The sequence below is a fragment of the Parasteatoda tepidariorum genome, chromosome 7 (assembly GCF_982258835.1).
Source record: "Parasteatoda tepidariorum strain Cologne lab strain chromosome 7, Ptep-v5.0, whole genome shotgun sequence".
Lineage (NCBI taxonomy): Eukaryota > Metazoa > Arthropoda > Arachnida > Araneae > Theridiidae > Parasteatoda > Parasteatoda tepidariorum.
The window spans coordinates 56373290-56388368 of NC_141761.1; the positions used below are offsets into that span (position 1 = coordinate 56373290).

The following is a 15079-nucleotide window of genomic DNA, read 5'->3' on the forward strand; positions in this document are numbered from 1 at the left end:
GATTGCATTTTGTATAGAATTTCCCAAACTATTTCATTACCTGAAGATCAAACGTTTAAAAAATGCACTAATATTAAGGAAGATAGGACAGAAAGTTTATCTGAAAAATTGCAATAAAATTTAAAAGTGTAGAATTTTAAGTTGGTAGATATCGCAAATTGATATTTACCAACTGTTTTCAAATTTCAAAAGTGATAACTCAAAACATATCTCAACAGATTTCTTTAATTACATATTTTAAGCATTATTTACAACAAAAAAAACAACAACAAATATCTTTACTAATTTTATTTATTTATTGTACAAAGATACTGTAATCAACATCTTGTAGGTGCATTGGGTATGAATTTTTACTTCAATAAAAATTTTTTAAGTACGAAGCTATAATAAATGAAAGAAGTCAAAATTACTACTGGTTATGTGAACAATTTAAAACTTTACTTAATAAAATAGTTGCACAGTTTCTCATTTTTCTGAAATTTCAGCAGACAGACATCACAACTTAAATACACTTCACCTAAATGCATATTCTTAAATAAATGTATTAATAACCATACAAACAATAGTTTTAGATACAAATAACAAATATAAATAAGAATTTTGCACATAAGGATTCTTTCCTTGATAGAACGGTTTTAAAAATTATTACTTAGTGGTAGCTTCTTCAAACATTACATTCAAATAGTACCAGGATTGGTAAGCTCTTGTCAGGCTAGAAAAAACTGATTATGTAAATCTACCCAATCCAAGAAACTGTCATTTACAATAAACATCTAATTTAAAAATGGAAGTTTAACATAATTCACCCAATAATTCTATACGAAAATCTATTTTATTAATTTTTAACGTTATATTATACATGCTTAAAGAATCTAGTTTAGAAGAGAAAATTATTAAATTTTGTCTGGGTTTTCAAAAAAAAAAATATATATATATATATATATTTTTTTTCACAAATAATGTGCAATTGAAAATAAAACAAAAATTCAGAATAATATTTGCCATTCATTTAAAGCCTACAAATAATTTTAATTAGGTGTTCACAACTCCAAAATATTATTTATAGGATTAATAGTAACTTTTTCAAAGTTTATTAAAACAATATCTTAAAAACACATTTAAAACATGTGTCTTTGCATTTTATAGAATTTTGTGTCATACAGAACATTGGACACATGTTTAAACTTACCAACTAAGCATGACAGTAATATTAATCTGAGAAAGACAAGCAATAAAATGCATAATATAATTTTAAGATTCAAATATTTAGACACATAAATATGTGCTTAAGCATTACAGAAAAAAACTTTTTTTTAAACTTTCAAGAACATATAACAACTAATATAACACAATAAATTTATCAACTTTAGTTTGCTTAACCAAGTAGAGTAGACTTAAAAATAGAAAGATATTAAAAGTTAATGTGGTTTATAGAATTTCATTGCATAGATTTTCTTCTTTAAATAAATTTCCAGCATACAAAAAAAAAAAGTTTCATATACATAAGTATAAACCTTAATAACTATATTTCAAATTGTCGAAACTCTCCTCTGAAAAATTGCGTTGGAACGACAGGGATAGGAAAAAATCCAGTAGATTTTACGAAACAATATACATTTTATGATAATTGTCACAGAATGTACTACATATTTTACACAAAAGGAATTTTAGAGATTTTTCTAGTTATCAAAATAGAAAAAGTGCAATATTTTCCAGTTAAAATTGACAATATACTTGAAATTCTATGTGATATGTTTACTCATTTTACAACAATACATGGAATGTGCATTAAAAGAGTTAAAGAACTTAAATTATCATCAATAACTTGATCATTTAATCAAGTACAATTTTAAAAACAATACTTAAATTTTTATAAATTAGAAACAATAACCTTAACATTACTCCCAAACAGCATATTAAATTTTGTATAAATACGAGAATCAGAACTTTGGATTACATTTCATGATATGATTATATGCACACAACTAAATGGAGAATAATGAAAACTCCAAATGTTTATTTACATATCCATATAAAGGCCAAATTATAAATAATCGGCAATATAAATATTATAAAATTTCTAGAAGTTAAGTTGACCATATATGAATTACAGAAAACTTTCATATCTTTAAAGATCAAAATTAAACTAAAAATATTTTGATAAAACTGCAATGTTTTACACAAAAATGGGAACTTACCAGTTTCGGGAGTCTGTAAAAATGTCACTTAACTTTTATTGATGTCATATCAATGCAATACTAATTGCAGTAAGAGGTACATAATATAGCTAATGTAGCAATAAGTTCTTTAGAACATTCTTAAACTTATAAGTACTTGAAAATGTTAATGAATGACTTACCCTAGAAAGTAATTAATATCTAGCCAAGTTTGCAGGTGAGCTTTAGCTGTTATACTGAACTTGGAAAAAATAATAAAAAGAAAACCATTTTAAAAACATCTATATAGAAAGGTTAATAAACTTTCTAAATAGGCAGTTCTCTAGCTATTGTTTCACCAAGTTTATCTTCTCCACGATCAGCCAACTGTATGTGGTACACAGACATGCTTCCAGTCATTCCTATATATGAATCATGAACCACTAGAGAAAAAAAAAATAACATCAACAATACTTGTATTAAAAAATTACAACGTCAAAAGAGATAAATTTCTCACAGTGACAAAAAATCACAATATGTTGTTACTCTTTCTTAGAGTTAACTTATTTATTTCAAATACATTAATCTCATCAATCGATTTTGAATGCAAGGCATACAATTCCTATGATAGTTACAAGGAAATTTAGAAAAATATATAGATGAATTGTAGATCTAAAATACTCTTAACTTTAATCACCACTTTTCTTAATATAGCTAAATACAACCTTCATATATTAATACTCCATATTATAAACTATTTGAAACGTAAAATTTAGTATCGTTCCTAAATTCTAATGACAAACAGCACAAAACACAAGCATTTATCTCTAAATAAGTTCATTTACTATTGTGCATAAATAACAGACTGTACAATTTTCATTAAAATTTATGCAAGCTCATTTTCGCTATATTATGGCAGATTTTACTAAAGCATTTTTAATGATCAAAACATTCGGTAGAATAAATATTCCAATATGAAAACATTTTTAGGTTACCAGAAATTTCCCTCTGTAAAAATTATTTTACAAATTTTTTAAACAATAACCACTCAATCAATTAATGCAAAGCACATAAAAATAATTTTCTAAAAGAGTGGAGTTATAAATGCATTATAAAATTCATTCTCATTGGAAAATAACACGAGAATGGTGTTTACGCTTTATAGAACGTAATATATAAACATTTATGCAATGTTTTCACATTTAATTAGCTAAAAATAAATACAAAAAATTTATATATTAATAATTTTTACTTACCACAACAGATTAGATATCGATCCCATGCAGTAAAATTTCAACACGTGAAATTAACAAGCCATCACAACAAAGCACACGAACACTGGCGATGTGGCGATTTAACAAATAGAAAAAGTCGCCACGATGATTGAAAAAAGTAACCCATTTTTCGTTGCCACCGGAAAGTTAGGACCTTCACTTCCTCTTACGGGTTCCTTATATCTATGAAACTCCGCGACCCCCTCGTTGCCTGTAGCTTAATTTTAAAAAAAATATTTTTAAACTTGAAAGATGTTGCTTTTAAAGTAAATCTAAAAAAGTTAATAGAATGTGTAAAGAGATCCGATGTGTTGCAACTTCGGCTTGAATAACACGTATTTTGATTGTACCGATATAAATAGTTTCATTTAATTGAACTTAGTTATAAGAATGGATTGTTCAATTTGTTCATATTGTATAAATATTCTCACCACTTTGACGTGCCTATTTGTTGTCCGCATGTGGATTGTTTACTTACGCATCCACAATAATAAACGTACTATTCCCCGAGCAAAAACTCCATCCGTTAAAACGATGGTTGTTTTAGGATCTGGTAAAAATAACTATTTTTAACTACTAATTTAATACTGTTATGCATTCTATGAGCATGCAACATGAATGTTCGCAAACAACATGAATGTTCACAATTATAAAAATTATACTATTTTTGTAACAATAACAGACCCAAACACATTGGTTGCATAACTATGCATACTGTCAATCGACAGAAAATGAAAAATAATCCTGCAGATCAACACGTTGGAACAGTTCTTCAAACGTGCAATATTTATACTTTTTTTGATGGAATTTTTAAATGAGCACAGATGCCCGACCAATAGAGCACTCTTAGTTATTGCTATTTCAAATTAATAGTACCTTTAGAAAATAGTTATAAAAATGATCACTTGAAGCCAGCGACACTTTCTAATTTACAGGAAAATAAAAAATATCTAAGGAAAATGTAAATATATAAAGATCAAAACAACCAATGAGTGCTATCAACGCTCTTTTCCTTAGTAATGATCTCTATTCTTGAAAATATTCACCTTATTGACTATATTTCGCATTAACCTCTAACAAGCTAAATAATTTAAAATACATGACTTTTTAAAATTCAATTTCTCAGCAACTATCCGACCAATTTCACTCAAAGTGAATCTAGTCATTAAAAATTACATTCTTTAAAATGATGTAAAAAAAAAAAAAAATTTAAACCCTGCTGTTAGCATATTTTTTAAACCTAAATGAAATAATAGAAAATAATTATTGTAAGTTATTTTTTGCATGAAATATTTGAATAAGGAAATTTTATAATCTGTGCAAACATATTTCAATATATGACATTCAATTGCTTAAAAATTTCTCGAGATATAGCGAAATACACAAAACGTTATATTAACATTACGAATTGAATCTTTGGACCATTCTCCTGACCAAACTATTCGTACCATATTTCTCAGATTGTGGATACCGCATATATTTTGATGTTAGGAAATCTGAATCCGTCATAAAAGAAATAAATAAAAGTATGTTTATTCAGAGAAAGTATGTTTTTGTGTCATATTTCGTATATTAACTGATTTTAAACCAAGCATATAAATTTTATAAAATTTGGTATTATTTCATTGAAATTTGTTTACATTGCATTCATTAAGACACAAAAAAGTTTTGTGTACAAAAAATTATATTTTATTTAAGAAATAAAATGGTGCTTTTAGACACCATTCACCAAATCAATAAACAAACCATTTAGTTTAGCGCTTGTTTTTTTAGGAAATTTGTTTCTTCTTTTTTTATTTACTGACTTGCAACTTTAATCCCTCATAAAAACATAATGAAAAACCTCAAAAGGAATAATTATGCATTTTCAAAAAATTTAAATTGCCGATAACCGTTTTAAGTTTTAAAAAAATTTAAATAGTTTAAAAATTTCTCAACTGAAAGTGTTTACTCCAATTAAATTACTATTAATTTTCGGGTGTCTTAAGAACCCTTGACTAAAGTAGAAAAATAAAATTAGTGAAAAGTATACGTCACAGTCTTTATAAAAAATATTTATTGAAGTGGTGCGTTTGTGCACCTTTGGCCGAAAATGGGTTAAAATATCTGAACAAATAAATTTGCATATTTGTGGCTATCCCTTTGAACCATTAGGATTTAGTCCTATAGTACATAAAAATCCTATTATTAAATCAAAAGTTGTTCAGGCTTTTTTAAATTTATTTATTTATTTTTGTAAATAAAAGATTACATTTTCTGATGAGGATGTTCTGAATCATCAGGCCTAAAAACCTAGGAAAATGCAGGGCATCCGCGCACCTGAAAAGTCATAAATTTCGGCATTGAACAAAATTTGTCATGAAATGTCATGATTTTAATTATTTTTTTAAAGAAAATCATGAAAAGTCATGGATTTAGGTCGCTGAAAAATCTAATTTTTAAAATGGAATCTAAAAATACCCCTTTCCCCATTTCATGGTGTTCTGAATATCTGAATTTGTAATAAAATCCCCACTCACAGTCATATTTTATTAAAATATAAAATGTTTTTATCATGCTCTTTAAAAGTTATGGTGTTCTTTCAAAAAATGAAAGAAAAAACATCATTTCTAGATCTTTTAAATTTCTGTGATTTCAGAATTTTTGTTATTATTTTTACTTTTTTATTTTATCAATTTAAAATTCTAGCTGAAGCAAGCCAGTCATTGGCGATTTTTTTTTAATTCTGAAATGAGAACAGAAAAATCAGGAGTATTTCTTTCCCTTCCCATGAACAAGAAAAGTATCTTTAGAATACAATTCTGCAAAAAAAATATTATTTGCTTTTGTATTTTTTTCAGCTATTCTATTGCTTCAACTCTTTATTTACTCTGTTTTTTTAAATTTAAAATCTTTAAATATGAATAGGCAAAGTATAACAGTTCTGGTTATACATATCATTTCAATTTATGATGTTATAATGCGTTTTTGAATTTCTTGTTGCCTTTTTGTTGGAAAAAATAGTAACTTCGTTAAGTCATGACAAATTCTAGGAATTAATCATGGAAAGTCATCGATTTAAAAATCTAAAATGTAGCAGATACCCTGAAAATGGACATAACATTTAAGTGAAAAATGAAAGGATAAAATTTTTTCTCTATTTTGCAATCTATGTTTTTTGTATTTTAAGAATGTAAATTAATAATCAATTTATTAATTGCTTAATACATTTTTTATTAATGAAAAATAACTGTCAGTTTAAAGAAATTGTTTTATTTATTATAATGTTTAAAATATTTCAGAGTTCTACATTCATGAAAAATAAAATTAAGATTATCAATTTTAAAACCCCTCCTAGAATGATTTTCTGAGTGTGTCACTGATTAAGACTCCTATATTATTAAGATATATAAATAACACACAACAATAACATTTTTTTATCAGGCAAAATAGATTTCAGTTGTTGGGCAAATTTTATAACTAAGATCTTATGAAAAGCTCTGGATTATAAAAATGGTTCATGGAAGGTGGGGCCACGGTAGGAAGTTCAATTAGACAAACTAGTCGAATTAGATCCCGTAAAAATGTTCCTTAAACAAAATTAGTTTCTGAAAATGATGAAAATATTATCTGTTATGATTTTAAAACGTGCTATTAAATTTTGTTATTATTTCAGTATTTTTAAAGAATTATTTGAAATATTGTTTATGTCTTAAAAATTGAAGCAGTTCAGATCACTTTCTTATTTAGATAAGTGACCAGAAAAGAAACAATTTAAACACATTTCATTTTGTGGATTGTATAGTATGATGTTAATATTGAACTTTTTTAAATCTATAGTGATTAAAAAATTGTTAAATTTACTGTCAATTAGTCTCATATGTCTTTATTTATTAATTTTTTTTGTAGGTGGACATACATTTGAAATGTTCCAGCTTATAAAAAATATAAGTAATAAATTTAGTCCAAGAATTTATATAATTGCAAATTCTGATACATTGAGTGAATGCAAGGCAAAATCATTTGAAGAATCTTTAGATAATGTAAGTTATTTTTTTTAAACTTAAACTATAGGTTTATTACATGCACTTATTAATATTTGTATTATGTCTTGGTACATGTATTTTACTTTGCTACTTTTCATCTGTTAATTTATGTTTACTACTGATTGGTACTATTGGACTACTCTTCTTGGAAGTGCTTTTGATAAGCATATTTACTTGTATTATATTATAGTAATATTAACATGATTCTGCATGTAAGTGTGAATAGTTGATTATTATTTTTTTTTTACAAGGGGCCTAGAAATTTTAATCCTTTACTAGATTAATTAATCAAATTTATTATTGTCATGTCAATGACTAAAAACTCATATAATAAGCTGAAGTTTATGTTCCAATGTGTATGAATCCTTTTCTTGCATCATCATTTATCAGGAAATTTATGGCTGTAGGGAGTCATAAATAACTACTACAGATTCCCTGTAGTTTCAGAAAATATTTTTCCTAGTGTATTTATATTTTAATGTTATGATAAGTATACAAGGGTAATGTATTTATATTTTGATAAATTAGAATTAAGGGAATCTAATCTACCACTAAATGCAAGTAATTTAAACAGATACATGTTAGGTTATGGTTATGAAGACAAATGCTTAAGTTGAGTTCTAATTTTTTTTTCCTGATAATAAATTTGTTTTAAAAAATTCTGCTTTAATTCCCTAAAACTGATAAAAATAACTTACAACAGCCTCAGTATTCTCTGCCAATATTTGTTTGTGCATCTGCACAACTGTATGTAACGAGAAGTTTGACTGAAATTTACGCTCCCTCTTAAAGGCCTGAGCCCTAAGACTTGTAATGTGTGTCTGAGGTTATTTAACATTATACAGATGATAATATAGTCATTCCATACCTGCCAAGTCTCCTGTTTTTTAACGAAGATTCCTGTATTTTATGACTATCTCCTGTTTACCAGTATATTCTTGAGTTTCTCCGTATTTGTTGAAGGAATTTAAAAAAAAATTTTTTTTTTTTTTTTTTTTTGGTGATAAAATATCCACTAATGGCCAAAGTACTTCTTATTCCTCAACAGATGGTGCTATTGCCAGTACTGCAGTATGTTGAGTGTTTATAGTTCAAGTAATTATAAGTAATGGTTTATATAAAATCTTCTTTAGATTAAGATTTATCTACACATTTTTTACTTCGCTAAATCTAAGTGCTTATATTATTTCCAATTTTAAATTTCTCTTCGACTTATATGATTATGCATGATGTATCAAAACTTTACTCGTAGCTTAAAAAATACAGCTAGTAAAATCTCTGTTATTTTATTTCTCCAATGTTGCCAGGTATGTCATTCTATAGTTGATGTCTAAATAAAAATAATTGTCATTAAAGTAGGAACAAATTGAAAATATTTCTTTATGTTTCGGAATATGAGTCCCTCACTGTGTAAGCTGAAGGTTTTTCAATTTACTCTTATCATGTTGTTCGTTTGTAAAAAAAAAAATTACTTCTTTTCCTAATTTTTTATTTATAATAAAGAAATTGAGGTAATTATGTTTCTAGTGGCCTTGGACAAAGTCAAATATTTTGGTACATTTCAAAATGTCATGCTATGAAACATGCTTCAATTTTGGAGAATGTGATAGAGATTACAATTTCAGGTGTAAAATATCAAAAATTTATGTATACAACATAATTAATAAAATAAATGTGTTCAATACAATGCTTTGTTCTTTCAGTTACCTGAAAACTATGTGATTGAAAGAATACCAAGAAGTAGAGAAGTTGCACAATCGTATATAACCTCTGTTTTGACAACTCTTAAGGCTTCAATTTTTTCATTCTTATTAATATGCAGACATATGCCAGATTGTGTAAGTACTTACTATCTTCATTGAATTTAATTTATATATATTATATTATATTTAATTTATATACAGGGTATCCGCGCACCTGGAAAGTCATAAATTTCGGTATTGAACAAAACTTGTCACGATTTTAATTATTTTTTTAAAAAAATCATGAAAAGTCATGAATTTAGGTTGCCGAAAAATTTTATTTCTAGAATGAGATTCCTCTGCCCCCCCCCCCAATATCATGGTGTTCCGTATATCTGAATTTGTAACAAAATTCCCACTCCGAGTCATATTTTATTAAAATATAAAATGTTTTTATCATGTTCTTTAAAAATGTTTATGGTGTTCTTTCAAAAAATGAAAGAAAAAATATCATTTCTAGAGTGAAGTATGTTTAAAACTTCTGTCATTTCAGAGTTATTATTATTTTTAATTTATAATTTTTATTTTATCAATTTAAAATTCTAGCTTAAGCAAGCTAGTCATTTGCAAATTTTTTTATTCTGAAATGAGAATAGAAATATCAGGAGTATTTCTTTCCTTTCTGATGAACAAGAACAGTATCTTTAGAATATAACTCTGCAGAAAAAAAAGAAAAGAAAAATTATTTGCTCAACAAATCATTTTTTCAGCTATTTTATTGCTTCAACTCTTTCTTTACTATGTTTTTTGAATTAAAAATCAATAAATATGAAGATGCAGAGTAAAACAGTTTTGGTTATACCTATCATTTCAATGAATGTTATTATAACACTTTTTTAATTTATTATTCTGTTTTTGTCGGAGAAAATAGTAACTTTGATAAGTCATGAATTTGAAAATCTAAAATGTAGTAGGTACACTGTATATATGTTATAAAATAATTTGTTCATAACTTGTACCACTTTATTAATTTATATGGAGATTTGGTTTGTGTGCATAGTTAAACAGCAATGTATTCTGTTATTGATAATGTCTTTTGTGCGATAGTTTACAATTACATAGCCATACTTCAATTTATAGTTTCTAATGTATTTATTCTTTAAAAAAAATTTGCTTTGTTTCTCCTCTTACTGATTAGAAATTATTTTAAAATTAATTTTATAATTTCAGCTTTTTGTACTTTTTTTTACTAAACATTGATCCTAAACTGACTTTTATATAGATATTATAATAACCACTCTTTCTTGTAAAAATTGGTTTTGCGGCAATATCAAATACATAATTATTAGAGTAAAAAGATACCTCTCTGTTTTTCATAGAGACTCAACAGTTAAAAAATGAATAATTTTAAATTTCTTTTTTTAAATATTTTTTAACTGCAAAGTTCATACAATATGGAGATTTAAAATTGTATTAATATTATCATGTGAGAATTTGACCAGAAATAAATTATTCTGACTATATTTACAATCTCATTTGAAAAAATGAAAAATGTTATGTTGTTTACCTTTTCGAACCATGAAATACAATTACAGTTATGAGATTTTAATTGATTTCATTTTTGTATTCATTTAATTACATTTTTCAAAAAAAAATTTTTTGTTCTTAAATTTCAGCTTATTTGCAATGGCCCTGGTACATGTGTTCCTTTGTGTTTGTCAGCCTTTTTACTTCATGTAAGTTTATTTAGTTATTTCCTTCTTGCTTCATGTAAGTTTATTTAGTTTGTGAATGAAAGAATGGGCTACCATAACCACACAGGACAAAAAATTAGTCATCTGTAGAGAAATCATGAAAAACATCATTTAACACTAGAACTGCGAAGTGGGTCATTTTGACTCAAAATCAAGTAATTATGATGTGAATCAAGTTTAAATTAAAATTTTTTAATCTTTTAAATTTTAACTTTATTAAACTTCAATTATTTTTTATATGATCTCCTACTAATAGAATTTTTATTCAATATAAACAGGTTATCCGCGCACCTGAAAAGTCATGAAAAATCGTGAATTTCGGTATTGAACAAAATTTGTCACGAAATGTCATGATTTTTACTATTTTTGAAAAAAAGTCATGGATTTAGGTTTCTGAAAAATCTAATTTTTAAAATGGAATCTCCCTTCCCCCAATTTCATCCTGTTCCAAATATCTGAATTTCTAACAAAGTCACCACTCAGTCATATTTTATTAGAATATAAAATGATTTTATCATGTTCTTTAAAAATTATGGTGTTCTTTCAAAAAATGAAAGAAAAAATATCATTTCTAGAGCGAATTATCCTTTAAATTCTCTTCTGTGATTTAAGAATTTTTATTATTATTATTTTTTAAATTTTATCAATTTAAAATTCTAGTTGAAGCAAACCAGTTATTGGCAATTTTTTTTTATTCCGAAATGAACAGAAAAATCAGGAGTATTTCTTTCCTTTCTGATGAACAAGAAAAGTATCTTTAGAATATAATTCTGCAGAAAAATTTTTTTTTTTGCTTTTGTATTTTTTTCAGCTATTTTATTGTTTCAACTCTTTCCTTACTCTGTTTTTTAAGTTTAAAATCTATAAATATGAAGATGAAGAGTATAATAGTTTTGGTTATACCTATTTCGAATAATGTTATTACAATGCTTTTTTTAATTTATTGTTTTTGTTGGAGAAAATAACAACTTCGTTAAGTCATGGAAAATCATGAAAAGTCATGAATTTGAAAATTAAAAATGTAGCAGATACCCTGTATAAAGCTGTCATAATATTAAGTTATCAATTCTGAGGCTAATTTTTTAAAGAATCTCTGAAAACCAATTTTTAATAGCTGAATTTTCGAAAAAGACGAAAATTTAAAAAATACTATTCAACTGTTGTTCTTTTATGTTTTATAGCTCTTTTATTGTATTAAAAAAATGAAAAAAATATACTTTTAAAACCGATGTAATCTGAAGGTAAATATTAATTTTTTTAAAATCTAAAATGAAATAAATAAACAAAACTAATAATTCAACCATTTTCTAAAACGTATAAAAAATTTGTTTCCTTTTTAGAGTCTGGGTTTGAAACATATTAAAACAATCTATGTAGAGAGCATATGCAGAGTTTCAACATTGTCTTTAAGTGGTAAAATACTTTATCATCTCACTGATTATTTTATAGTGCAATGGCCGGACATAAGAAAGAAGTACCCTCACGCCAAATATTTTGGAAGATTGATTTAAATTTGTGGAGAACAGTGTTTATATATGTACAGTAGAACCCCAATTTCTAGACACACAGTTATTGGACCTGATCAAATTAAGACACTGATGCCCATTATAAATGTTTCAATACATCTTTTATCATAACTACTGGTATTAACTACTTATTGTTGCGTTTATAGGCCTTGTGCAATTAAGCTCTAAAAATGAAATTTGTTTGAATTACTGCTGTGAGGAAGAAAAGAGAAACTGGTGCCTTAAAAAAGACAAATAACAAAATTTAAAAAAATTTTTTTTTCATTATATCATATTGCTATTTATGATAGGGAAATAAAGTATTGTCATTTTAATATTTATGTACTGACTCATTTAGAAAAGGTCTCGATTATCTGTTGATTTTGATTTTCCAACATACCCCTGGTCCCATGGGTGTCGTTTAATCGGAGTTCTACTAATTATTTTAAATTATTGTGTACATACCTAAAAAAAATTTTTAATATTTTTTTTTAATGCTTCAGCTTCCGAATTCTGTCTTTGTTGGAGTGTTTAAAACCAGTGTCTCAATAAATAATAGAAAACTGTAAGGGTCTAAAAGATTAAACATTCTTAATGTATTAATTTAAGATTCAAGTGCAACTCAGATTTTGCATTTTCTGAAAGAATTTAAGATGAATAATAATAATAATCTAATCCCAAACCCATAAATCTTAAAAAACTATTTTAAATCTGGTTGTAATGAATAAACAGCTAATAAAATAATCTATTAGGTTATTCTTACACTTCATTTGCATAAGACCTGCCCTTTATTCAGGGCTTTTGATGTAGAACTTCAATCCGTTAAAGTGAGAGAGAAATTATCAGTGGCAATCATCAGATGCTTGAATCTAGTACTAACTGCATGTTCATTCTTTACTCCAAAACTGATATTTTAAACCAAGGTAGTAGGGAAAAACAGATTTTCATACCTTCTGTGACTTTACAAACCTGAAAAATTGAGGATACATAGAAATCGTTCCAGAGTAAAAATCTCAATGTCAGCTCTGGATAATTCCTTCAAAGTAAACCTGGTATAATAGGCAGGTGCTGCCTTTAACTAATTAGGACTGATAGTCCTTCAATCCACCATTAGTAGGCTTCAAATGACTCACCTTTATACAGGGGCAGAAGGTCTTTCAGACATGTGCCAGCTGATACTCATCTTAAGGACAGCTTTGGATAATTCCTACGAAGTAAACCTGGTATAATTGTCAGGCTTTAGGTGGTGCCTTTAACCATCAGGACTCATAGAGTCTTTCAATCCACCACTTGTAGGCTCGCACTTCAAATGACTCACCTTTGTACAAGGGCATAAGGTCTTTCAGACATGTGCCAACTGATACTCATTGCAAGCCTATCTGAAACATCTCTTAAACTCTGCAAGTCTTAACTAGAATGACATAAAGTCCCCATCTTGTAATCGATCATTTGAAGATTCTTAGACCTGGTTCAGCCTGTAACTAGACTATGCTAAATAAGTCCTCAATAACAATGAAGAATTTGCAGAATTAATCTTAAGCAGGCAGCACTATCTTCAAAAATTTAAATTTTCCTGAGCCTTAAGTGCAGTCATGCAGAGATTATTGGAAAAATTAAGCATTTATCTAATAAATATTTAGTACAATTTGCAATTATTAAAAATAATAAAAGTGATACACAAAAACTTAGTTTGAAATTTGTATAGTCATACTTTAGTTTTGCCCATAAGGAGAAAAAATATACGAATATGCCTGTTGCCTTGCTGGAGGGTATCTTCTGTGCTCCAGTGTTAATACACACTAATAAAAAAAATCATAAATTCAACTTATGTTCCATGAATTTTATTTACCAATATTTAAATAATTTGATAAACAACAAACATATTGTGTATTCAGTTTAATTGATTCGTGAAGTCTTTTCAATATGAAATATACTTGAAGTTTACTGTTATTTGAACATGTATACTTTCCTGTGCAATAAATAAATCTACTTTTTCTTAACAGAAATACATTTATGTAATTAACAAAAATCATGATTGTGTAGCTAAATTGATTGATGCATTCAATTAATGTTTCTATCAAAGTAGATTTGTTCTTCTTTGGTAGTTCATGTGGAAAAATAAATACTTTATGAATGGTAGATTAATAGCTAATTTCCATTATGTGGTTTACTTCTGTAACCTTCTGGATTGAGAGTTTGCCATCTCCAATAATCTTCACCTAAAAATGACAAAATGCAGTGATATAGGTATGCATACAACAAATTAGAAAAGAAAGCAGCATGTACAATTTTATTCAATAATCAGATTTTTATGTAATAAATGCAATCTTAATAGTTAAAAAGATGCCTCTTAAATGTTATTTTTATGTTATTTTAGTTTGAAAATCAGACCCCAGTGTATACTCTCCGAATAGTATATATTTTTTTAGCCACAAAATATTTAAGGTTCAGTCTGTAATACCAATATAGTCTTAAAAAATTTGAGCCCCTTAATGCATTTAAAAAAATCTTTTCTCAAAATCTTTAAAACTAATTATTCAGAATAAACTATTTTGATCACAGTTATCCAACTTATTTTTTACATATGATATAAATTTTATTTTTTTATTATTCAATTTATAATCAAACAAATTTTTTTTACATGCATTGAATACAGAATTGGAAATTTTAAAAAAAATATATC

The 15079-nt window shown here is 26.5% G+C and overlaps 2 protein-coding genes and 1 long non-coding RNA gene across 6 annotated transcripts in view; 1 reads left to right on the forward strand and 2 right to left on the reverse strand.

The window, feature by feature from the left end:
* Positions 1-281: 281 nt before the first annotated feature.
* Positions 282-3534, reverse strand: LOC147807163 (uncharacterized). The gene is made up of 3 exons (XR_015435528.1): positions 3413-3534; positions 2360-2599; positions 282-712 (listed from the first exon to the last, which is right to left on the reverse strand). It is a non-coding gene; the product is annotated as an uncharacterized LOC147807163 (long non-coding RNA).
* A 59-nt stretch (positions 3535-3593) lies between these two features.
* Positions 3594-14535, forward strand: Alg14 (ALG14, UDP-N-acetylglucosaminyltransferase subunit). The gene is made up of 5 exons (XM_043045591.3): positions 3594-3983; positions 7319-7452; positions 9159-9293; positions 10814-10873; positions 12232-14535. The coding sequence occupies exons 1-5, from the start codon at positions 3821-3823 to the stop codon at positions 12400-12402; spliced, it is 663 nt and encodes a 220-aa protein (XP_042901525.2). The 5' UTR covers positions 3594-3820; the 3' UTR covers positions 12403-14535.
* Positions 14222-15079, reverse strand: part of LOC107456512 (UDP-glucose 4-epimerase) — a 32499-nt gene continuing 31641 nt past the window's right edge. For all 4 annotated transcript variants that reach the window (XM_043045579.3, XM_043045578.3, XM_043045587.3 and 1 more), the window contains exon 10: positions 14222-14615. In XM_043045579.3, the coding sequence (XP_042901513.1) occupies positions 14545-14615 (71 nt within the window). In that variant the 3' untranslated portion in view covers positions 14222-14544. The remainder of the gene's footprint in view (positions 14616-15079) is intronic.